The 27,392-nt window shown below is 31.2% G+C and overlaps 1 protein-coding gene and 1 long non-coding RNA gene across 4 annotated transcripts; both read left to right on the top strand.

Annotated features, from left to right (window-relative positions):
* The first annotated feature begins 271 nt into the window (after nt 1-271).
* On the top strand, nt 272-10,274 carry LOC101892236 (small ribosomal subunit protein eS1). 3 transcript variants are annotated; one of them, XM_059129734.1, is made up of 14 exons: nt 272-678; nt 1,044-1,919; nt 2,107-2,185; nt 2,386-2,432; nt 2,620-2,672; nt 3,349-3,390; nt 4,470-4,560; nt 4,885-4,952; nt 5,148-5,209; nt 5,411-5,464; nt 5,714-5,756; nt 5,965-6,017; nt 6,198-6,342; nt 8,161-10,274. In XM_059129734.1, the coding sequence occupies exons 1-2, from the start codon at nt 338-340 to the stop codon at nt 1,507-1,509; spliced, it is 807 nt and encodes a 268-aa protein (XP_058985717.1). In that variant the 5' UTR covers nt 272-337; the 3' UTR covers nt 1,510-1,919; nt 2,107-2,185; nt 2,386-2,432; nt 2,620-2,672; nt 3,349-3,390; nt 4,470-4,560; nt 4,885-4,952; nt 5,148-5,209; nt 5,411-5,464; nt 5,714-5,756; nt 5,965-6,017; nt 6,198-6,342; nt 8,161-10,274. The 3 variants fall into 3 exon arrangements, with proteins under 3 accessions (XP_058985717.1, XP_058985716.1, XP_005188852.1); XM_059129733.1 differs by lacking the exon at nt 8,161-10,274 and having other exon boundaries at nt 6,198-6,479; XM_005188795.4 differs by lacking the exons at nt 5,965-6,017; nt 8,161-10,274 and having other exon boundaries at nt 6,198-6,479.
* A 7,445-nt stretch (nt 10,275-17,719) lies between these two features.
* On the top strand, nt 17,720-27,017 carry LOC131805941 (uncharacterized). Its single transcript, XR_009343905.1, has 3 exons — nt 17,720-18,188; nt 21,443-21,906; nt 21,962-27,017. It is a non-coding gene; the product is annotated as an uncharacterized LOC131805941 (long non-coding RNA).
* The last annotated feature ends 375 nt before the right edge of the window (nt 27,018-27,392 follow it).

The raw sequence follows: 27,392 nt of genomic DNA, 5'->3' as shown, positions 1-27,392 counted from the left end.
AAAATATTCGTTAAAACTTTTGTTCGGGGTAGCCATATTGATTAATTTTCGTGCAAAATAAAATGAGTTATACTGAAAATATGAATCTCTTCCAACAAAAATAAGTAACCTTTGTAACCACAAACAAATTTCGAAGCTTTTGGTGTTCTTTAACTTTCTATTTATATATAATTTAGAAAATTCTTTCGTTTTGATATGGTAACACTACTGAAATGTGGCCGCAAACGCTGTCAAAACTTGACGAAAAATTACTGTTCAGTTGCCATTTTTCGGTTTCCTTTCTTTTTTGATATCGCAATCAACGTGACTCGTTCTTTTTCCGCTTTGAACTTTGAAGATGGCGGTCGGTAAAAATAAGGGACTCTCCAAAGGAGGCAAAAAAGGTGGCAAGAAGAAGGTCGTAGATCCCTTCTCCCGTAAGGATTGGTACGATGTTAAAGCCCCCAACATGTTTGTTGTCCGCCAGGTTGGCAAAACCTTGGTCAACCGCACCCAGGGTCAGAAAATCGCCTCTGACTACTTGAAGGGCCGTGTCTTCGAAGTCGCTTTGGGCGATTTGCAAAAGGACAACGATTCCGAACGTTCTTTCCGTAAATTCCGTCTCATCGCCGAAGATGTGCAAGACCGTAACATTTTGTGCAACTTCCACGGTATGGATTTGACCACCGATAAATACAGGTACGCGTGCTAAAGAAAAATGTGTTCAGTGTGATAAAAAAAACGTGTTTGCCATGGTGAATGCATGAGGAAAACACAATAAACAACACGCAGAAAAAGTGTAATCAAAAGTGCAATAATTATAATAAACAACAAATACATTAAATACTAATGCCAAGACGTTTTGTCCATCAAGAAGAAACCAATGGTGCGTCGTCGGGGCTTTTGGCATCATTGTCAATATAAATTGCATGTGTGTGTGTGTGTGTGGCGTTGCACTATGCGGTGTTTTCTTTGATTTGTTTATAGTGTAGACGCATGTTGTAGTTTCGCCAAAAGTGTTTTTGTTGTTACTAATCTATTGCCATCTACTTATTCCATTCCAGATCAATGGTCAAGAAATGGCAAACCCTCATCGAAGGTATTGTTGAGGCCAAGACCACCGACGGTTACTTGCTCCGTGTTTTCTGCATTGGCTTCACCGCCAAGGATCAACAATCCCAGCGCAAGACCTGCTATGCCCAACACTCTCAAGTCCGTAAGATTCGCGTTAAGATGCACGAAATCATCACCGAAGAAGTCACCAAGTCTGACTTGAAACAATTGGTTGGCAAATTGGCTTTGGACTCTATTGCCAAGGATATTGAGAAGAAATGCCAACGTATCTACCCATTGCACGATGTCTACATCCGCAAAGTTAAGGTATTGAAGAAGCCCCGTTTCGACTTGTCCAAATTGTTGGAATTGCACGGTGATGGCGGAAGCAAGAGTACCGAAGCCGTTGTCTCGGCTGAAGGTGCCGTCATTGACAGACCCGAAGGTTATGAACCTCCAGTACAAGAGTCTGTTTAAGAATTATTATTTTAAATGAATACCCCAGGAAGTAACATTCGTTATAGAAAATGATTTTTTCTAATTTTGAAGAAAAGAGAATGAAGGACAGAACTTTTGCAAAGTTTTGATTAAAAAAAAAAACATATTTTTTTTGTTATTTCAACAGTATTATGGGGGGACATGGTCATGCTGCCGCATAAATTTTTGTTGTTGTTTATTTTCTGAGAACAAACATAGCTATAGATAAGAGAGTGCACAATAGGGGTGACGGCGTACTCTTCGATGCAGTTGTGGCTTGTCATAGGTTAGAAGGGAAGTCGTTCTGCTTTCTTATTTTCTTTACAGATTTTCAGTTGGGCTAGACGCTTTGAAGAGAACACACGCATTAACCGGAGGAAAAACCAACCACATTTCAGACACATAAAGTGGTGAGTAATTTTGTCTTTTTAAAATTGTTGTAGATTTTAAATGATGTTCTATTATTTTTCGTCGCTGAAACTTTTTTGAAAACAAAGAAGAAATGAATGACAATTTTTGGCTGATAGTTAAACTAATTTAATTTTAAAATCCCCTTACTTAAACAAGATCTAATGGATATATATTTTTTCATTTTAGATACCAAATGGTTTTGAAATGTGTTGGTGCTTTTGTTTAAATATGACGTCACCACCCAAAGGAAACATTTTTGTGAAAGGTAAGCATTGTTGGGAATTATACTTTAGATAAATACTTCTTAAATTAAATTCCAACATGATGTTGATTCTTTCGAATTATTTGCTACTCTTGAAGCAGAATGATGAAAAACTATAGCTGATAATTTTGTTTACAATTTTTTTACTTTTACATAATTGTATTGATTAGAGGCAATATTAATAACAGTCTTTGTTTTTTTAGGTGTAAAGGGGCGCCGATTTGTTTTCAGATAATTCCTTTTAAATAAGGTAAGATTTAAAATGATTTAAACCTGCTTTACGATTTGATTTCTAAATGATGTTCATTCGAATTATTTGCTACTCTTGAAGCAGCTTGATGAAAAAATTTAATCTGAAATAAAAATTTTATATATTATTTTATAATCCATGTAAAATAGAGAATAAACTGATATTTTTCTTTTATCTTGTTTTGCAGACTATTCATATTTGGAATACTACTGATGCAACATAATTTCTCTATACACAAAGGTATGTATATGTACTGGTATTTTTATTTTTGTTGTTGTTGTGAAACATAGGAAGATGGCGCAATCGAATCCCATTGCTTTGTTTGAAAAATCTATTTTTATTTGCTTGTTTGTGTAGCATTCTCAATGTGTTTTAATAATTTGTGCAGTTCCTTATATTCTCTTACAACTTGTATAAGAGAGTTTTATGTGTATCCAATTTTTTGAACAAAAAATGCAATCAACTGTTGACCATCTCTTGAAGGAAGGACAATGCAAAAATCAATATTTCACAATAGCTAAGAGAATCCTGTTTTATGGCAATGCTTTATCTTCCCTTATTTCTAAAAGAATAATTATTGTGGTAGACAATGACAAAGAAGATGAAGCGCAGTCATTCTTTCTTAATCTCGACTGAAGGAGGCAGACTTAAAAATGTTAATTTTATAAATTTGGCTTTGGATGAGAAATAATGAAGTAACTCGCAAGCAATTTAATCTCTATAAAAATCGATTTGGCCATCTATCCTTTCACCAATTCTTTGGTTTTTAATGATGTATTTTTTTTGAAACTTGAAACCTATAATGTGAGCTATTTCAAACTAGATAGTAGAACTGAGAACAAAATAAAATTATTTTGAGTTTTTATTATTATTTTCTTCAAAATAATTTAATAAGTTTTTTTTATTTTTTTTTCAGTTTTATGAACAAATAACATGGACTCTAAATCTTAGTAGAAAGGTAAGCAAAAAATATTGTAAATTTAATATCTACTTACCTGTACAGGGTGAGATAAAAAAAACTGCAACAATGTCAAACGCCATAATTTTTACATTTTTTTTTAATGTTATTGAATGAAATCTAAAAAATGTCGAAAATTGCATCACATTTTAGAAGAAGTTTAGATTTGTCCGAATTGGTCACCTTTGGCATGAATTATGGCCTTCTAACGTCACACGCAGCCCTAAACTTGCTCTGCGGTATTTTGGCCCCATTCCAGACGAAGCGCTTGCTTGAGGTGACCGAAGGTGCACATTTTCAGCTGACCTCTTTTTTGTTTGTTTACAAACTGCAGACATAGGAGAAAACCAAATTCTACAGTTCCCCACTTTCGGCCAAGCGAAGCAACACTTTAGCTCTTTTGAGTCTATTTTCTTTCTGTTGCGGTGTAAATTCTTGCACTTTTTTGAATTTCAATGGTTTTACCCCGAGTTCATATTTCAATATTTGCCGAATAGAATATTGGGATATGTTCAGCTCACGAGCCATTTTTCGGTCACTGCGAGGCCGGTTTCGATCAAGTCCACTTCCTTGACGTCGGGCTACGCTACCAGTATCACGGTAACGAGCGATGGTACGAGACACAAAAGATTTATTCACATTTATATGCTGGAGTGCTCTGTCTAACGATAGACACTTGTGGTTTTTCAGCCAAATATAAAGAAATCAAACTATCACGCTTGAACTCCATCGCGAATAACGTTTTTTTTTTTTTTTTTTTGAAAAATTCTCACCAAAAAGCTTTTATACGCTTGTAAATATATTGTCAATATATTGAACTGTCGCTGAAATAATTTTACCAGCTGTCGGACGAGTGGCTTAGAAATGACAGCAGTCTGAAGTTGGTTGCAGTTTTTTCATATCAACCAGTATAATTTATATGATGAAAACTTTAACCCAGCTCGCTTTGAAAAGCCATGAAGAGAATTTTCCCATTTCCAACGCAAATTTAAAGGCTGATCCTCAAAATTTAAAATGAATATGACTTAATTGATTTGAAATAAATTTTATTAAATTCAATTTTTTTCTCTCTTTTGCAGATCAATTCATAAACACTCTTTGGCCTTATTAGCTCAGAAGAACTGACAATTTTTACGTTGGAGAATTTTGATGTCGGCCTGAAAGGAAAAAGTAAGCATAATAAAATATTTAAATTGTACTTAAAATTCAAATTATTTTGTATTTTCTTCTTGGACTTACTCATTCTTGTGAAAAACAGTAGAAGGAATAAGATACAAAAAGAATTTCCAAAATGTTTGATGTCCGATAATGTGACACCATACACTATTTAACTATTATTTATGATGAAAACTTTAACCCAGCTCGCTTTGAAAAGCCATGAAGAAAACTCTCCCAATTCCAACGCAAAATAACTAGCTGATTTTTATAATTAAATTTAGAAAATGTAACCAAACAAAAACGCGTATTAATTCGTATTATTATTTTACTTTACAGAAGATGTAAAACATTCACTGCAAGATGTAAATACCATATATGTTGGTCCGATACGGTTTGGGAAAATGGTAAGAATAAATTGTGAATTCAATAAAATATTATATGAATACTCATGATGAAAACTTTAACCCAGCTCGCTTTGAAAAGCCATGAAGATAACAAACCCTTAACCAACGCAAAATAAATTGCTGATTATCTATACAATTTAAAAGATTTTTTTAAACAAAAACAATGGACTTACTTATATATGTTTTATTTTACAGTGAAACTTCATCGACAACGGCAAACCATTGCGAATCCTCCCTGTGTGCCATATATTACAAAGGTAATTAAAAACATTTTATTTTTTAAATTATACCAAAATATTACAATGATGAAAACTTTAACCCAGCTCGCTTTGAAAAGCCATGAAGAGAACTCTCCCATTTCCAACGCAAAAATTAATTGCTGATTTTTTGCTACTTTCTTTAAATCCTAACAAGTGTTTAAATACAAGTTTTAATTTATTATATATTTTCAATTGCAGATCGTGAAATGCCGACCTGACCTAAAAATCATGTGACAAGTGCCCAAATCCAAGGTAAATATTGAAAATAAAACTTGAGAGAAAGAAAATTTTCTTGTTTCATTTTGAATATTAAGAATTTTTCTTATGCCTTTTTCCAATCCTTATGATGAAAACACTAACCCAGCTCGCTTTGAGTAATCATGAAGAGAATTTTCCCATTTCCAACGCATAATTAATTGCTGACAACACAGACATTAACACATTAAAACTTTATAAAAGGAACAATCAATAATATCTGTTTTTTTACATTTTCGATTTTAGGATGATTTCATTCTGACCCCCCTGGTATACATTTGTTAAAAAGGTAAATAAATTGTTTAATATGTAAATTTTCATAACTTATGTATTTAATCACTTTTCTAAATGATGAATTTGTTTCGGATTCCCCATCATTTGACCGTTAAATGACAATAAATCCATTCTGAATTACTAACAAATGTATTTGTTGGAAAAAAAACTATGGTTTTAGAAAAAGAGACTTAATATAATTATTATTTTCTTTCATTTTATAGATTCCCATTGTGAGAACGGAACAGGATTTTGGAAAATTTTCATGATTCAATAGGTAAATATATAATTTATACAATTTATAAAAAGCAATATATAATGATGAATTTATTTCGGATTCCCCATCATTTGACTGATAAATGACACAAAATCCACACTGAAATTTTGGACCTAACATTTTATTTCTAAAAACTTTTCTATGAGATGTGCTAATTTTCCATTATTTTTTTCGTTTTAGAATTTCTCAATATTGGACTGTGGCAATACGCATTTCGGTGGAGACATATTCAGCATTTCAAAACAGTTGGTGCCTATTTCACATAATTCAAAGGACCTTTACTAAAGCCACACACCTTGACAATGATTGCAAACTAGCTTAAGTTGTAAGTCATTGCTAAATATTTTTAAAATGTGTGTGTTATTACCCAAGCATTATTTATTTAATGGAATGAAACCTAACAATTGAGCGCTTTTTTATATTCAATAAAGATTTTAACATGATTGATTTTTAAAGCACAAATATTTTTTTTGTTTATTTTTGTTTTTATATAACCTTTCCCGGTCTGTATATACAATACAATCCCCCACCAGTAGTGGAATTCCCTCATTTTCTGGGTTACCGACAAAAGTCGGTAAAATTGAAATGCTAATAATTTCGGTAATTAACGAAATTTGGCGGTATGTTAGCGACGAAATGAAAGTACTCGCTGAGACCTACTGATAAATGCCAATGATGTCAACTTTAACTTATTTTTATATCAAAATTTTGGGTTTCAAAATTACCGATTTTTGTCGGTAACTCAAAAAATTAGCGAAAGAATCCCACTACAGAAATATATACAAATACTTGTGTATGTGTGTTCAAAAATTTATTAACACTGACCAACATACCAAAATGTCTTGAGAATAGTATTATATATTTACGATCACAATCCTTAAGCTTCATAAAAGTTTGAGAATATATTGCAAACAGCTTGTTCATACACTAATTAATTTAAAGACGAAGGAATTGCTTTCACGGCTTATCATCGATGGATGGATAAGATGTGCCTAACTATTTTTTATACTCTTCACCATACTATGCAGGGTATATTAACTTTGTCATTCCGTTTGTAACTCCTCGAAATACCCATGTCAGACCCAACAAAGTATATATATTCATGATCAGCGTAAAATTCTAAGTCGATTTAGCTATGTCCGTCTGTCTGTCTGTTGTAATCACGCTATTTTTCGAACGAATTAAGATAGAAGGCTAAAGCACATGTTTATTTCTCCAGTAGGCAGTTTAAGTTCGTAAATGGGCCATGTAGGTCCACGTTTTCATATAGCCCCTATATAACGATACGTCTCGATAATTCGGTATTTTGATCACCTTAGCAATATTATTTACCTGAATTGTTTCAAATTTGGTATTTGAAGTTCGAAATGGAAACTACAGCCTATGGCAGAAAATTGTCTGTGCAGGTCCACGTCTTCATATAGCCACCAAATAACTGTACCTCCAAATATTCGGTATTTTGACGATTTTAGCGTCATTATTGACCGGAGTAGTTTCAAATTACGTATTTAGAGTTCGTAATGGGAACTACAGTCTGCGAGAGAAAATTGTCTATGCAGGTCCAGGTCTTCGTATAGGTCCCATATATCAGTACCTTCCTATATTCGGTATTTTTACTATTTTAGGTACAATACTCACCGACATTGAGATGTCGTATTTGAAGTTCGTAATGGATGCTACAGCCTGTGACAGAAAATTGTGTATGCAGATCCAGGTCTTCGTATAGCTCCGATATAACGGTACCTCCCTATATACGGTATTTTGATGATTTTAGCTACATTATTCACCGTTTATTTCAAGTTTCGAATTTGAATATAATAATGACTTATGACAACCAAAGCTTATGTTAGTCCCCGTCGTATAGACCAAAATATAACGGCTATATTCGGAATTTTTAAAACTTTAACAGAAATTTTAACGGATTTTATTCTTTGAAAATTTCCAAATTCGTTCCAAATTATTCAAAGCTCGGTCCGGCCGAACTTGCTGCTTTTTAACTTGTTAATATTGTTCGCAAGTTTGTAGATTTATTTTTGGTATGTTGGTCGTACCCGAGATTAGCAAATTGTTTTATAGCTTGTGTATACTGGCAGAATTATTTAAGGATTGAAACAAATATTGAATGGTAATCCTTTTTTTCTAGATATCCATGCAGAAAAATAAACATGGAGTTGCGTTTGAAATTCATCGCATTTACAATGAAAAGATAAGTCTTGTAACATGGATATGCAATTAATGGTTTGATGAAAGGAATAATTCATTTGAAAGTTAAAATTGACAATGTTACCATAAATAATTATTTTAATAAAATGTTAAAAAAATATATTGTATATAAAATGCGAGGATTTTTTTAATTATTATAGTCGAAATAGTTTAAAGGCATTGCTCAGGAACTTCAAGAATGTAAAAGTTCTTACAGCCTGTTTTTGTAAAAAAGTTTTTTCATCGAATCGTTCGTATTCAAACGTATTCGTTGTGACATGTGTTTTTATGTTTATAAACATTTTAAAAACTTTTCTTTCCGAAAAGCTTTGATATGTCAGAAAAAACATGTACTACAAAAACCCAAAATATATTTTCTTTCGCCAAGACTCCAAACGAATGAAAAAAAAACTGTTACAAAAACAGGTTGTTACTGCGTTAATCGATTTTCCCTTATGATATCAAAAAAATTGCAAACCTAGTAGATTCTTGAATTTTTTTTTTGTACAGAGCAAATATAGACTGGGAAAGTTTAGAGTTGTTAAAGGGTTATTTTTGTTAGGGTTATTAGGGAATCAAAGAATCTTCACATAATTGCACACACGGATTTGATAGGTTTCATAAAACATTGAATTCTGCTTTAATGACTGTTTAAAACATCAATTAATGTTTAAAAGGATATTTTAGCAAAAAAGATAAAACTATAACATCTAGACGAGACATAATATCAAAGCACAACTTTCAAATGAATATTTAAAGAAACTATACTTTGATAAATACAAAATGTAATGATGAAAAAACAACATATGATTATATCATGATATAACTTTCCTTGTAACCTGAAATTGCATATTTATTTAAAACGCATGGACAATAATTTTTGTTAGGGTTATTTTTGAACAGCACTAATTTTATTTCTTTGCATATTTGTTTCTTTATGTCTCTTCCTGACAAGTAGGTACGATGGCGAGGAATACGAAATGGAAGATCCCAAGTCCAAGGATAAAGATGAAGAATTCTAATTATAGTTACATGGCACCCGGAACGATATTGGAACACTCGATTATACGACAACACATTTTAAATATATAACGAGTTCTTACTAACATTAGTGTATAAGGAAAAGTAAAAAACGCAATTTAAGTATAAAGAATTAGTAGTGACATAAATTTCAAGTGGCTTATTACATGGAAACATGTAATTTTTTATTATATCTCAATGATTGTATGTTCTCCGATTTTCACATCTTTTTTCCAAACGATAGACATACACAACACTTGTTGTTTACCAACACTGTATGAATCTCAAATCTTAATAGATGCCAAATTTTCTCTACCTAAGGAATATGCAGGAATTTTTCAATGTGTCACTACTACCTGCCTTCTTGTTAGTTTTAAATATTTGAGTTGAAACTAACCCAATCTTTAAATTTTTCTGATATTTTTCAATTTGTTGTTTAAATTTAAAGTTTTTAGATGTTACATTTTATATGCACGGCAACATTTTACAGTTGAATTGTAGACCCTTCTATATCATTAAAGTCTCTTTGTGCTGACCTATTCGATTCTTTGCAAGATATTATCATATGCATATTATATTCTCATATGGGTCACATTCAGAGTTTCAACAATAACAATCCGTGGAGAACATACAAGTTTGTCGATTTTCGAAATTCTCTATCCAGTTGATTTTCTTCCCTGTTATCAATTGTAAACTTCATATTCTCTTAAAAAACTTTGCAATTTAGTTTTATATTTCTAAGATTACATGTATACCATTTAAAACTGTTATAAAAAGAGGTGTTGTGTTATAATTTTCTTAGCGGATAAAAAACTTATTGGCCCAGCTTGAAAATTATGAACACGAATAAACCGTTTTGCTACAAATATACCTTCTACAGTTATTAAATTTCTTCGGCAAATGGAATTTGTTGCACACCTCTATTCGTTGCCGTGCTTATAGTCTATTCTGAATATAAAAAAATTGTATCGAAAATTTCATTGTTACGAGTTTTTCAATTTTTAATAAAATTTGTTATTATAAATATGCATTAAATCATTTTTTTTATTTTTATTGAGGTATTGCTCTTATCTTCAATACAATGTTCAATAGTAATGCGATTGCTTTAAGGGATTATATACAGATCATTTTTTCATACATATTAAAATGTTTCACAAATTCAGAAAGAATATTGAAGTGTCGATTGAAACTATTAGTCTAGGCTCGAATGTCTCTGCTTTTGCCGAATTCTTGATTGAGTTGGTATCAATTAATGGAACTGATGACGGCTATTTCACGTCTAATGTTCTCACAAAAAATATAATTTTTAACGTAAATCTAAATATACGGCTGAATTTGACATGTTTTGAGAAAACACAGTGTTTGATATGTTTTGAGAAAACACAGATTTAGTTTGATTACGTGTAACTAAAAGTATAAGTAGTTACATATTCTCCATTTGGACCGGAATTAATTTTTTCTTTATGAAACCCTACACCACTATGCATATTTTGCAAAGCTACTCATAATAAATGTATGGGAGATATATCGTAATTTGAATTGATTTTCCCATACCAAATATCATTGATATAGAGTGTATTTTACGACTTAGAGAAGACTCAAACATAAAAAAGGGCTTGACATATACATGCGAGTAATAGCTATCCCTGAACCCATTATCGTTGTTATGCAGTGCATTTTACGGCATTGGGTAGCTAAATATTAAATCGGATAAAACATGTATATGGGAGCTATAGCCAAACTTTAAAGACATAGCTATGATTTTCGCTCACAATCAACGTGAAATTAGACGAAGATATATATATGAGAGCTTTATCTATACTTGTACCGATTATTATCAATATCAATTGAGTCCGTCGTAGGCCTTCATGTCCGAAGGACAGACGGCCATACATAAATTCACTAAAAGAAGTATATCATCAAAGAGACTATGAATATATCTTGTCTTCTTTCACTGTTTCAAAACCATTTGTGTCATGATATTTTTATGGAATGAAAAAAGTTACCAATGATATATTAAAAAATAATTTAAAAATAAATAATTCTTTTTGTTCCATATGTTTGCAGACGAATGTTATTATTTTTCTAGATGTCATCTAAGCGGAAACTGATGAATCTCATGCAGAATATTTACTACACATGTAGTTGGGCAATAATACAATTTAATAGTTATAATGAATAAAGATAATATACACATTTTTAACTCTGGAACAATAACACGTCTCCTAAAAACTGTTGTATCAAATTTACTGCATTTTGTTCTTCATCCAGGTAATATGCTTTTATTTAGTTTGAAATTTCAAAGGTAAGCTAATCCACGAATTATTAAAAGTAGTAATATTTATTTTGGACACATATTAACACGAATATATTATAATCTTAAGATTTAAAAATAAGTCTTGATGCAATGAATTCAAGGTACCTCAATTTAAGTAATAATAATCATGGGCTGGATTCTTGTTCTATAAAAATATGAAATGAAAAATATTTCCTTTATAAAATTTTTCATTTGACATTTCTTTCCTTTATATAAGTTTTCATTTCACATTTTCATTGAACAAGAATTGAGGCCCAGATCCGTAACCAAGTCCAAATGGTTCGCTCCGGAACTACAAGAATGTAAAATTATTTCCTACGATAATGGATTTTTCCATTATGATATCGAAAAAATTTTCAAAACTAGTGGATTCTTGCAGGTTCTGGAGCAGAGCAATCTCGACAAAGAAATGAAATAGAAGGTTTAATTAAGAAAATTGATCCATTATTTGGAACCGATCTTTTTACACCTTCCAACATTTGTTTAATAACTCATATATGTAGACAATAGCTAAACCCGGTGCGCATAGCTACTTTTTTATTTTATATGCATTCAAAATTGTATATACGAGTATTTTGTGATTTTAAATAAAAAAATGATTTCTAGAATCTAAAAAATGAATTTATAGTAATGCTCATGGTAGAATTATACAGATAACAGCAACAATCACATACAAATTTGTTTTTGTACGTAATAGAGGTGTCAGTTTATGTGTCCAAAAATGTAAACAAAATAATTAATTTTCAATAAATTATTTTAATTTCTAAAATATACCTTTTTGGAATTTGGATTATTAAATTGAAAAGGCAGAAGAATACTTCTTGAAATATTTAATTTTATTGCTTTGACATCATTACCCTGAATGTATAGTGGTTAGCTATTGGTCCTAATCTCTCAACACTTCAAGCAATCTCCAGAAATCGCGGAAAAGGCAACATCCCTTTCAAGATGAAACCAAACAGCATACATACATAAGGTATTCTACATTTTGCAATTTTAGGAAACATGAAATATACGAATATATTAACGTGGTGTCGCTGTTCCTTAACTGCAAAAAAGTTTCCGAACCATCGCCTTGACGTTTTGTTAAGTACAACGGCGATTTTTTTCTATTATTAGGCAAAAAATTTGTTCACATTGCCCTGCAGGGAAATTTTATATCAAAAAAGGGTATACCTACTGTATATCAAGAAATGGAATTAAATCACAAAACGTTTAATCGAGTTTGACACTAGTATTATTATAGAATCAAATCAGCTGGGACTTACTGTTACCAGTAATAATTATACCATGAGTAATACTTTAGGATATTCAATATTTTTATACCCATGGTATTACTAAGAAGGTGAAGTCATGCAATTTTTCAAATTTATATTTTTGTCAAAATTTATATTCATAAATTCATTGTATGCACACAAAATCAGAGATGGGATGTTTTTTATGCATTGAATATTGACAAGGTAAATTACAGAAAATGCAGAGCTGGGAATGCTAACTGGAAATGAGGTTACATTTTTTAATTGTACCATGTTCATACCCTTCACTCTGAAAAGGAGGTGTCTGTCTATTTGTCTCTTGAAATCGCGATACAGCACATATTAAAAAATAAAATAAAATGTTGCCAAACAATTACCTCCTGATATTCGGTATTTTGAAATTTGACACATTTTTATGATTTTGTCTTAAAATTGGTATTTGAAGGTCATAATGGGTTCTCCGGTAGTTCCGGTGGCGAAACATTGTATGCATGGGTCCACGTTTTCATATAGCCGCTATATAACGGTACCTCCCGATATTCTGTATTGTCTAAAAATTTGTATTTGTGGGTTATAATAGGCTCTAGCACCGGCGGCGGAACATTGTGTGTATAGGTCCAGGTATAGCCCCCCATATAATGGTATCTCCCAATATTCGGTAATTTGATGAGATTTGCCACATTTTTCTACGGATTTGTCTAAAAATTGGTATTTGAAGGTCATAATGGGTTCTCCGGAAGCTACGGTGACGGAACATTGTATGTAGAGGTACACGTTGTCGTGTAGCCCCCATATAAAGGTACCTCCCGATATTCGGTAGTTTGATGAGATTTGCCACATTTTTTAAGGATTTGCAAAAAAAAATTGGGATTTGTAGGTCATAATGGGTTCTCCGGTAGCTCCGGTGGTGGAACATTGTATGTAGAGGCCCACTTTGTCGTATAGCGATACACGATACCAACCGATATTCGGTATTTTGATGATTTTCGCAACATTTTTATGGATTTATCTAAAAATTGGTATTTGTAGTTCGCAATGGGTTCTAGCTCTGGTGGCGAAACATTGTATGTAGTGGTCCACGATTTCCTATAGCCCCCATATAACGGTACCTCCTGATATTCGATGTCTTTATGATTTTTCCCACATTTTCCAAGGATTTGCCTAGAAATTGGTAATGAAAATGGTACCTCCGGATATTCAGTATCACGATACAATTCTTTTTCAAGAATTGTTACAAATTTGAATAATTTTTTTATTCAAAATCGATTTGACAGTTCTTTGTCCCAGCGATGCGTCTACCTGTATTCTTGTACCATGTGTACCTAGTTGTATTTAAATCGCTAAATTTTCAATCAGCTGATGATACTGGAAAGTTCTTAGAGTATGTTCATATGCAAACTTTTTTCCGTGCTACTGGCCAATCACAATATAGGTAGACGCGTCGACACAGCTGCTGGGACAATGAACTGTCAAACCACTTTTGATATTGAAAATCGCAAATGAAACTTTATTTAAATTCGTAAAAATTTTTGAAAAACGCGAGTTATAATAGCCTCCGACTGACGTAGTATAAGAAAACAAGAAAAATCTACTTATATTTGAAAAAAAAAAAACATTTAATTTTTTGAGATATCAATGCTCCCAAGCGTTGATGCATCTACCTGTATTCTTCTGCCATGCAAAATATATTTGACTATGCATGATCAAAACCAATCACCGTTCATATCACATCGCTTTACAAATTTATGCATACGAACTCTTCGTAACTCGACTGTCCAAATTGCTCTCTCAACTCGTTCTTATGTACTGGATCTTTGGATTATTGAAAGACATTCGGTAATAATTTTTAAAAATAGTTTCAAACCCATGTTAGTCAAAAATAAGTAGATTTATAAATGTTTTCTTATACGATGCAAATCGAAGGTTGTTCAATACTTTTTCATTCAACATTTTCAATTCCAAAATCAGTTTGACAGTTCATTGTCCCAGCAGCTGTGTTGATTTGACTACCTGTATTCTTCTACCATGGTACACACACAAATCAGAGATGGAAACCTCTTTTTATGTAGTGAAATAAGACAAGGTAAATATCAGAAAATGCAGAGATGGGAATGCTTATTTGAAATGACCTTACCTTCTCATAAAAATATTTTCAATATAAACATAACCATATTATTTTGTCAAATGTTCTAACAGCATTCGATGTTTTATTCTTTTCAGATACTAATGTCTGTAGATGACCCCAAAATGAGTTTCAGCACTAAAGATAAGTGAATTTTAAATGTTATATAAATTTATAAAAATACAAATTATGATGATGATTATTATTTCAAAAAAAAAAAAAATGTTCACATACGTTTACGTAAGGGATTGTAGTTTCTTTAATTAATAATTGAATTCTAACATAACCTGTATTATATTGAAATTTTACATTGGTGAAATTTTTAAAATCCTATTATACAGAGAGATAATGTAGACCACACCCACCTTAATACTTCTTTAAATTTATGCTACGTTTACCTTGCGTTTGTACATGACAAACTACCTTACTCATCGTTTTTTCATATTGCAAACAAATTGTGGAGAAGATGGACTATTTGACATTAAAGGTTCTTGATATAAAGATTTTCACCGTAAAGGGTTAACGAGGCCTTGTTTTTTGAATAAAAAACAATCTATAAAAGGTCTATATTCACCTGTGTAAAGTTTGTAACATTTTCCACATTTAACATTCTTCTTTTCAATTAAATTCACTTTTCTTTTTCGTAAACTTTCCCGTCCGATTATCAATATATTTCAAATTTGTAAATATCCAGTATGTATTCAAAATATGTATGTTGAACATTTGTAATTTGTAGAAATAATACTGAAGCATGCTCATAATTATAAATATTTTCCTTAATTTGTTAATTATTTAACAAATTCTTTTCTGTTTTATTTATTTTCAGGACAATTGGCAAATAATTTTATGTTACAATAGTTTAGCATTCTTTAAAAATCTTATATTTTTATTTCATTTATTTACAACAACTCATTGGGTTTAGTATAAGCAAGTTCTCTATTACTCCGCATATGATCTGTTCGCAAAATGTTCTACCAAATTATAGCGCGTTTAGATACAAAATTTTATACGGATTTATTCAACCTGATTTATTTATTTTGAATCCGGTGCGGAATCTACATGGTATAGCATTAGTACTGCAAATGTTTCCACAAAGGCGTTCTTATACATATTTTTTTTGCTATTCTTGCACTCTCTTTTGGTTGTGTATGTATCCGTAAACAAACATCAGCTGAGCAGCATAGGTATCACCCTAGAGGTGCATATTAATATTAAACCCAATGGGTTAATCTTTAATAGTAAAAATGCGTTATAAGAGTCCAATTCAAAGGAGAAATATAATACGAAAACATCTTAAAAATCTTTCGTCATGGAATTTTTCTCCCAGGCTTTGCAGAAATTTTAAAGTAACTGAAATTGAATTATTAAAGTGTGATTCTATGACATACAAATCGGTTTATTATAAGCAAAGAAATACATCACAAAGCATACGGATATCGATATCGTAATATTTGTGTCTCGCTTAACTCTCCTTCCTCCAGAGGTCTTGATTTTGAATAATAATAGCTCGTATAAAATGTGAAACCTTCAAAGTTCGCACATCATATTGTTTCTTTTCGTACACTAAAAAAGGCCAACATTTGGAAAAATCATAAAAAAAAAAATTAAAATCAGTATAAACAAACTAATGTCAAACCATATGCTGAGTAAATTTATCTGTCGGCAAACCGACTGATACTTTTTTATTTTTTTCGCCTCATCGTCATAAGTGCCCAACTTATTTTAAGAAATGGAAATGTTCGGCCTGAAATATCATTTGAACATGAGACCGGTATTATTATTTTTTAAAGCAAGTATGGCATATTCATCATAGGTTCACATTTCTAATGATTTAAATGAAATAATAATTCATACATGAAATATAAGTGCATCCCCCCAAACAGAGTTTAGACATGTAAATAAATATCTTGATGGCACATGTGAACTCTGCTAAGGGGATATAGAGATAGACTTAATGTTGTCCATCATATGAATAATAAAATAAATATTAATACTCTTTAAATATATAATTTTGCTCGTAATGCCAAAATGGGAAATAACAATAATAAAAATAATAATAATAATTAATAATAATAATAAATTGTATCCTGTGATTTGAATTGTTTTTGTTTATTATAATTTGATGGACAATCCTAAAATTTTTATTATTTCGGACAATTTTCAACTTGGTTTAAAACACCTCCAATACAAGGCTCCTTGGACACCTGAATCCTCAATCGTTGCCGCTTAGATATTGGAAGCCAGATAAGTGATGTATTGCAGATAACCCAAAAATGACACATTTTATTAAAGTGTAAACGTGCTTAATTTTTTAATTTTAAACGAGGGGGATTAACATATGCAGTTGTCCAAATTTTCCCGCGCTAAAAATTGCTGACTGAACTCTTCTAAAATGGATTCTGTTGAAGAGACGCATGGTGTAAGGATTTATTTTTTGATGTCAGAGAGAGATGATACTGGATGACGAATACGGAGTGTAACATCGTTTTAGCTGATACGGTGAAACGAAATGTAACGTTTTTTATTATAATTTGCTAAAAACAACACGATATTAGATAAAAATTGAGATTATTTGTGCCGATGTGTAAAAATCAATTAGATTTCCCCATGGAATCGAGACTTATTATTTGGTCGGAATCAGCGACAGCGTCTGTATTATTTATGTTTCTCAAATCCACAGTATGAATTCATCAGTACAAGCTCCTTCATTGATGATTTCCGGCAAAATTTGGACCAATTTTAATTTTACATGGTACATGATTCTCCTACAAGATCGAAACGGTCCCGGAAACATAAATTAAATTTAAAAAAAAATTAAATTAAAATGTCTCATTTTGGTATCTACAAGCAAAACTATATTAAATAATTAAGATATACTTAACAGACGTAAATTTAGAAGTGTTCAAACATCAGACGAATTCAAAATCCAAACACACGATCTTGCATCTGGGCAATATCGATATGGGCAATATAAATATAATAATCAAGATGCAATTAAGATCCTAACTGTAAGTATAAATTGAATTCGTCACTTCGACAACGAATGATGAAATTTTTGGTGATATTTTCGTATGGATATAAGCGATTCGTGGGTATGGCAATATGGGTAAGAATTTATAGACAGAAATATGTACGTCAAAACATACGAAAATGGTGATATATAAAAATAATGTTCAAATGGTGATATCAAATTGGCGTTACAAAGAAGGAAGCAGAAATTCATGGAATCTACCCCCAGGTGGTATGTATAAAAGGTAATTGAGAAAGTATGTATGTGGAAAGTATGAGTAGATTTGATGACATATATACACTAGGGTTATGAGCAAAAAAAAAATATCCCTCAGTACCATGTTATGTCTTGATAACGAAAACTCGTTTTTACTAAAGTGCTTGCCAACTTTTCTTATTTTCCTTTATTATACCCTCCACCTTGGAAAGGATGGTATATTAACTCTGCCATTCCGCTCGCAACATCCCTAAATATTCGTCGTAAACCCCATAAAGTCTATATGATCAGCAACGAATAATCAGTATAAAATTCTAAGTCGATTCAAGGATGTCTATCCGTATGTCTGTCTGTCTGTCTGTGGAAATCACGATACAGCCCACATTATTTGACGTAGAGCGTCCAAATTTAGCAGAACAACTTGTATTGTGTCTAGGATGGTTGGTATTGAAAATATAACGGTACCTCCCGATATTCGGTATGTTGATGATTTTTGCCACATTTTTTCACGGATTTGTCTGAAAATTGGTATTTGTAGGTCTAGTTCGTGTGGCGAAATATTGTAGGTATGGGTCCACGCCTTGGTATAGCCCCCATATAACGGTACCTCCCGATTTTTGGTATTTTGATGATCTTTGCCAAATGTTTTCACGGATTTGTCAAAATTGGTATTTTTGTTCATAATGGGTTCTGGTTGCGGTGACGAAACATTGTATGTATAGGTTCACGTTTTTGTATAGCCCCATATAGCGGTACCTCCCGATATTCGATATTTTGATATGTCTAAAAATTGGAATTTGTGAGTCATAATGGGTCTACTGTTCCCTTTACCCTAAGGTGAATGGTATTAAAAGTTCGGTCTAAATTTGGTATTGGATGAAGGAATATAGAAATCCTCAAATTTGATACTGTGGTCTCTGTTGATATCTGGAATTGAGATATGGAGGTAGTTTCGGAAATGTCTTTCATAAATGTACGAAATGTAGTAACTTGAACTAAATTGAGTATTTGGTGAAGGGATAGATATGATATTGATCTCTCTATTGGTATCTGGGTATAGTATATAGGTATAGTTAGTACTAAATTTGGTCTTGATTGAAGGAATATAGATAAATTTCTGCAATTTGATATATAGATAACTGTAGGTATTTCAGGTTGAGATATAGAAATTGTTTTAAAAATGTATCCTATATTTGTACGAATAGTACTAAATGTCATAAAACGTGCCGTTGGCTGTTGGGATAGAGATAAATTTCTAAAATTTGGTATTGAGATCACTGTTGGTGTATAGGGTGGAGAAGGAGGAAGTGTGTACTATAGTTGTTCGGAAAGTACTGAATTGAACTAAGTTTAGTATTGGAAAAAGGGATAGAGCATAAATCGTAAAATTTTATATTGCGATAACTGTTGGTGTCTAGGATTGAGATATGGAACGGTTTTGCAAATGAGTACTAACATATGGCGACGTTGAAATAGTTTTGGAGAAAAAACAAGTTAAAAAGCAGTAAGTTCGGCCGGATCGAACTTTGAATACCCTCCACCATTTGGAACGAGTTTGGAAATTTTAAAATCCTTAAAAAATTATATTGGGGTCTATACGACATGGCCCTACATAGGCATTGTTTGTCATAAGCCAATACCATATTCAAATTCGAAACTTGAAATAAACGGTGAATAATGTAGCTATAATCATCAAAATATCGTATATAGACAATTCTCAAATACCAAATTTGAAACAATTCCGGTTAATAATGTCCCTAAAATCATCAAAATACCGAATATCGGGAGATACCATTATATGGGGAATATATGAAAACGTGGACCTACATGGCCTATTTACGAAACCTGCCTACTGGTATTTTTCCAAGTGTGCAAAATTTTAACCTTCTATCTCAATTCGTTGGAAAGATAGCGTGATTACAACAGACAGACAGACGGACGTGGCTAAATCAACTTTTTTTTTTGATTTTTCGCTGATCAAGAATATATATACTTTGTTGGGTCTGACATGAGTATTTCGAGGAGTTACAAACGCAATGACAAAGTTAATATACCCTCCATAGTATGGTGGATGGTATAAAAATTAATATGCAATGACACTATTAATATCATCCTCGGTAAACTTCAAAATTAACTCTTTTATGTTAATTGTAAATATTTGCCTTTTATTCTTTCCGAACAAGGAAAAACTTAAATAATATATAAAACTTTGAAAAGTTTAAATGTTTAGTACGAATCTTGAACGAATCTACATTTTTAAGGTAAACTTTTCGCTGACGAAGTTGCGGTCTCTTGCTAGTCGTAGTAATATTTTGAAATTTTGCAGGATCTGAAACAGAAGGTAGTTTGTAAGTTATTTTTCTGCACATATATATTACATTTGGTACCGCAAGTTGAGTAGTATATTGCATATATACTACTCAAATACTAGAGCTTATTACTCTAGTCTCTTGCATTTAAAAAAAAAGTAGCGCTTGGTGGAGGATATGAAAAGTTCGGCATTTTGCATGGTTCGTTACGCTTTTGCATATAAAAACTTTATCCGATTTAACCGTGATAACTGACCAATCACAAAATATATTAAACGCATGTCTTTTATCATAAAATTTAAACGGATTATGCCGTGTTTATATAGGAGCTTATTCATGGTAGAAGAATACAGGTAGTCGCATGGACACAGCTGCTGGGACAATGAAATGTCAAACCAATTTTGGAATTGAAAATGTTGAATGAAAATTTATTTAAATTTGTAAAGATTGTGGAAAAACGCGATTTTTAATGACCTACGAATTACGCCATGCAAGAAAAATATAAAAATCTACATATTTTTTAAATAATATTTAAATTTTGTTGACATATCAATGCTCCCAAGTGTTGATGCATCTACCTGTATTTTTCCACCATGACCTTATTGTAGAGGTAACCTACTTTAAGAGGATTTATATGTAATGGACATGATAATTTTAACCAAATACAGTGACAGTGTAAAGGGGTTAACTTTATGTGTAAACGTACTGTTAGTCAATTATGAGGAAGGTATTGGACTTAAAAATATTGTATGTAAACTTGTTATTACAGGCAAATATTTTGTTAATTATGCTATGTTTACGTTAGAACTTTTTGTAAGGTTAACCTACTTTGAGAGGATTTATTTGAAGTATAAATAATGGATATGACAATTTTAATCCAAATCCAGTCGGTTAACCCATTTATATATAAACGTACTGTTATAGATTTAATTTAATAAAGAAAACATAAATGTTATTTTTTTATTTTGAACAGGTTTCTATATATTATTGGATTTTTCGAATGTGAACCATTTACGTAGAGAGCAATGTTGGCAGAATATCGAAAGATAAGTATAATTATAGGGCAGGTGTATACAACAGCAGTTAATGTGTAAAATATGATGAAATTCGGAATAAGTCTATGTATGACTTTATATTGGATGAAATAAACATAAAACTGATTTTCTTCACAGCATCAACAGCACACATGTGTACCTCTAATGCTGTATTGTGAGAGAAATTTTTTAAGTTAAATTGAGCTTGAGTTAAGGTTGCACATATACACTATAATCATTGTATCTTTTAGATTCAAACCGGTGTAAGGGAATACTGCAAATAATTAATTTTGTACGAAATATGGTGCACCAAAAGGGGAAAAAAGATTTTTTATGATGCAGATCGAGAAATGATTTTCTAATCCATAGAAAACGATTAAAGTGTGGAGAACCATGTCATTTGGTAAATATGAAGGCAACATTTTTTTTTAATAATCCTTTTAATTTCTTCAAATTAGCAACACTTGGATTTAGATAGGTTTCAACATTTATGATCGGAACTAAAATGACGATGAACTCCTAATATCTAGCAGAGATAAGTGATCTGCTCGGACTATACAATGAAGACAAGGTAGACTAAGTTATGGCAAGTTGTAAGTAAAGAGGATTGCCTGTATGCACCGTTACGTCAGAATTACTGTCAAAACAAATGCAACAAGTGACTTTGTATAAAATAAACAAAATAACTTATTGCATTTACTTTGAATAAATAAAGAATAACGGCGAAAACTCAATGAATACATATCTTAAATGTATTGTAATTGAATAATTACAATTAAAAAAAATATATAAACGCGATATTACAAATCAGGTACTGGAGTTGTAGTAGATACTTGAAGGTTCTGCAACAAAACAATAATTTATATAGTTTTTCAGAAGCTATCATGATTATTTCCTACGTTCATCATTGATGGAAAAATTTTGGTACGTATTTACTAAATGAATAAAGCATACTTCGTTATTTTATCCCATAACATATACTTTATTGTCTTTTTATTTTATTTCCAGGAAGTTTTAAATATTTTCAAAGGCTACACATTTTCTACTAATGGCTAGTTAACACTACGTGTTAGAGTCATATGAACTGTCACTCTTACCATCTTTGAATGCTGTACGTAAAGTTCAACCCATGGTAGAAGAACAATGAACTATTAAACAATGCGTTGATGTATTTACTTGTATTCTTCTACCATGGTTCGACTCATACAACAAATATGGTACAATAAGAAGGTAGAACAGCTTCATAAACTACAGAAATACAGCTCTGTGGCTATGACCGCTTCCTGTCAAATCTTATTTATTAATATTTCTATGTTTTCAAAATCATTTAAACAGCGCCAAAAATGAATGAAATATGATCTAAATAGTTCGATCTTTGAATTACATGGCAAAACTGGGGAATATCTTTAATGCGCGTTCCGCAATGTTTCAATCATCAGTCAAAAATCAATCATTGATTTTGAAAATATTTTGTTTTTATTTTTCAAAACAATAAATACATACACAAGATTGGCAGAAGTCGGGCACACTTAGAAAAAAAATTGTGATCAGCTGGTAGCTCTACCATACCTTTTTATTGTACCATGCAAGAAAGTAAATCTATTTAAACAACATGGCAACACTCATGGCAACACAAACGTATTTTTCCCTTAAATTTTTGTATTCTTCTTTATACCCTACATCATATAGGGGAAAGGGTATTATGTCTTTGTTCATTTGTTTGTAACATGAAGAAGGAAGCGAGATAGACCCATAGTTACTTTCGAGGATTTTTATTGAATCACTTTCTTGGTCGATTATGCATGTCAGTCAGTCCGTCTGTCCATGTATTTTTGTGAATAAAATGCAGGTAGCATTTATTATCCAATTAAGATGAAATTTTCCAAATAATATTTGTTTGGTTCAAGAACGAATCCAATTGAAATATAAGAATGGTAAAAATCGGTTCAAATTTAGATATAGCTTCCATATAATCTTCAACCAATTTTGCATTAATTGTACACCAAATGGCCAATATCAGTCCAAATGACCTGAATTTTGCCACATCCAACCAAATTCAGTCGTAAAAGCAAGTACTTCAAATTTGGTTCAGATATAGCTATAGCCCTCTATATGTTTTTCATCCGATTTGGGGTTTTAAGTCCCTCACATGCGTAATATGCACTTCACAACAATTCCACAATCTTTGACCAGATATCAGATACAGCTCAAAAATATTTGTTAAAATCGGTTCAGATTTGGATATAGCTCCCATTTTTATCTTCAACCGATTTCCGCTTAATTGTGCACCAAATGGGTAATATCAGCCAAATCGACTGAATTTCGGCAAGTGTTTCATATTTTCGTGAAAGTCGGTTGAGATATAGCTATAGCTCCCATATATATGTTTCGTCCGATTTGGTGTTAAAGTTCCACACATGCGTAATATGCACTCCACAACAATGATATTTGACACCGGGCATCAGATACTGCTCGAAAATACCTCTGCCAAATTTTATTGAGATAGGTTTAGAGTTTTACATAGCTTCGATATACATCTTCGTCCGATTTTACGGTTATTGCTCACCATATATGTAATTTTAGCCCAAATTGAATAGATTTTTTCATATTTAATTATTTGGTTAAATTCGGTCCGGTGTATATATTGCTCCAATAAATATTTTTTGATATAGTCCTTATCGAAGTCATATCATGCACTATACAGCAATGTTATTTGGTTCATAGTTGATATAATCTACTTCACATAAGTTTTCAGTATAAACTTTTTTGTTTCGTCCGACTTTTGACCTTTCCTTACTGGGTTTATTGCATTCATGTTAGAATCAAGAAGGTAAAGTCATGCAAACATGTGATCACAATTTTTTTCAAAATATTTCATTTGGCAACATCTAGTTGTTAAAATATATATGTGGCAACCTTCAATTACAATTTACTGGTTATAGGCCGGTTATTACATCTTGCCGATAGATAAAAAAGTTATGTTGTCGTACACATAAATCGTTTTTCGTTATTACAAGTTTCATTTGAGTATGAACTGTCCGATAAGCAAAAGGTCAGACCATCTTCCCCATGGTAGAAGAATATAGGTAGACGCGTCGACACAGCTGCTGGGACAATGAACTGTCAATGAATGAAAAATTATTTAAATTTGTAAAAATTGTTGAAAAACGCGAATTATAATAGCCTCCGAATGACGTAGTATAAGAAAACATATAAAAATCTACTTATATTTGAAAAAAACATTTAATTTTTTTGACATATCAATGATCCCAAGCGTTGATGCATCCACCTGTATTCTTCTACCATGATCTTCCTTTTATCTTTTAACATAAAGTTTACTGAATTCATGTTGCCATATTTTTTATTGATAGTATGGTAATAACAGTAAAATGTATTTACATAAAAAATGAATAACGCTAATCGTTTATTTTATATTGAAGAACTGAATTATAGATTTATTTCACGAAATTAATTACAAACTCGTTTTGTTTATTTTTTTTTAAACTAAAATGAAGATGCCATTGTGAAAAAAAAAACTCAGCTACTACCAGTTACTTTTACAAAAACCTTGCCATATCTCTGTAAAAAATCATTTATTTTAAATGAAAGATATAATAATGAAAACTTGATAATGTGAACTTTATCGTTTACTTTACTTAAAGTAATGTGGCGTTTCCACTGCACTTGATTCACTCTCTATTCGTTGTTTGACCCTTAACTATGAAAAAACTACACAATTCTTCACACAAAATTTCCTGAGCGAACACTCATATTTGTACGTAATCAAATCACTCTCAGAACAACGAAAAAATATGTCCCATCCCTAACAAATGAGAGTATTTATCGAAAAAATAAATTATGACATTTAAAAATTAAAAATAGAAACATTTTATGAAATTTTTAAAAATTTTGGGAAGACTGAAAATTATGAATGAAAACTACAATGTTGAATGGCGTATGTACATTCAAACGAAAGTAAATTTCGTTCGAGATACTCATTTTGTCCACGAGTTAAAATTTCCACAGAAAACGCAAACAAAAGAGGCAACATTTTCAAAATATTTCTATCGGCAGAAAAAATGTTTGACAAGTGTCTCTCCAGCAGAATTTAAAAATGGTAAGACACAAAAATGTGTTCAAAATGTCAACATTTACACAAAAAGTTGAAATCGTGAATGAAAATTGTAAAATTAATGATATAATAAATCTTTGGGAGGAAAACAATAATTTCTTCAATTCATATTAGTGAGAATTTCATGTATTTTCGTATAAATTCCCATTAAAATCAACAAACAAAATTTTTGAAAAAAGGACTTAATTTACTATGAATTACGAATCGTGCCGTATGAACGGGTTAATTCATGTACCTAATTCTGAGAGCGAACAACGTTGTTCGGTTTCCAATGGAAACATGCTATAAGGGATAACAAAAGTGGACTATAAAGGAAAGAAGTAATAATGGGCCATAGGGGCCATTTTATAATCGGTATTGTTTCCACAGAGGCTTTATTTATTTCACATAGAAACAATAACAAAAAACTTAACATTTTATTTGCTTATGATAATACTTTATTTTCCTTGCAAAAGGCGGTTGAACACTTATTTTCCAACATCAATTATCTCTATTTTAGGTTTTCTCATACATCACGTTTGGCCATTTTTTGCACACCTTTTTGGTTGTGTATGTATATCAGCTGAGCGGTATTCATATCCTCCTAATGGTGTATTTAAACACACAAGGTTAACCCGCTGGATCTAATACTCTTCAATGGTATAAATGTTACCTTTCTAGGTAACAAATTATTCTCAAATATATATTTTTTTTATAATATTAAATATTAATTCTTCAAATCGCCTTTCTTCCATATGAAAAATAATATTTCAAAACAGAGTATATATAAAATAAATATTGGATTTCTGTTTTAATCAATGAAAATGATTTCTTGTTAACTATTTTTTTTATTTCCAGATAATGTTGAAAAATTATACGGTTAATAACAAGATATTGGTTATTCGAGACCTCAAGAAATTTGAACTGATAGCTGAAATTTACCGCGTAATTTACACACATACATATATAAGAAATACAAAACATTAAACAAAGTAAGAAAGTTGGAAAATAATTTACTATAAAAATGTTCAGTCATATTCAGGGTACGTATATATTATTATAGACAATACTGCTTAAGTCATAACCCGAATCAATGTGATTTATCATTCAGTGTACAATTAACAAGTTAAAGTATGTTTACATACAAAATCTCTATCTGTGTTATTTGACTAATAAACATGGTTATAACTTGTTAATTGTATAATAATATAATAATTAGCTTAAAAAACAGTGCTAAATTTGTAGAACTAAAACATAAAATAGGTATAAATTAAACAACACTTTATTCATATAACACATATATATATACATAAATAATTGAAAAATGTTTATATTACAATTGTTTATGTATTGATGAATTAACACAACTCATATTATTAATTGGCTATTAAATTGGACTGATACGACTGATGAAAAATTATATATTTAAAAATTCAAAAATATAAACAATAAAATCAAACAAAATTAATCATACCATTAAACTTTCTTTGTTTCAATAAAAATTATTCAATATTTTTTTTTTGTGGAAAAATAAATAGAATGTTTGACTATTATACAAAGGTAAGTATTCGTGTAAGTTAAAACACCCAAAAAATCAAATTTTAAAGATTCTAGGATGTGCATGCACCTTTGCAATTTACATTAACGTTGATGCCGATCTTTTTATGTGAAAAGTTGAGTTATGATCAAAATGGCATTCCTTTAAATCCCTAAAAGTTTCTTAAGGCTAGGATTCACATTATGGTATAAGAATACAGGTCGCATTGACACGGCTGCTG

This window comes from Musca domestica, unplaced genomic scaffold (assembly GCF_030504385.1).
Source record: "Musca domestica strain aabys unplaced genomic scaffold, Musca_domestica.polishedcontigs.V.1.1 66, whole genome shotgun sequence".
Lineage (NCBI taxonomy): Eukaryota > Metazoa > Arthropoda > Insecta > Diptera > Muscidae > Musca > Musca domestica.
Note: the sequence above shows the minus strand (reverse complement) of the source record. Positions and strands in the feature narration are given on the sequence as shown.

Bases quoted from the DNA above. Each gene is read 5' to 3' on its own strand.
- LOC101892236 (XM_059129734.1), top strand. From the start codon at position 338: ATGGCGGTCGGTAAAAATAAGGGACTCTCCAAAGGAGGCAAAAAAGGT. The intron at 679-1,043 runs GTACGCGTGCTA...ATTCCATTCCAG, and splicing joins TTGACCACCGATAAATACAG to ATCAATGGTCAAGAAATGGC.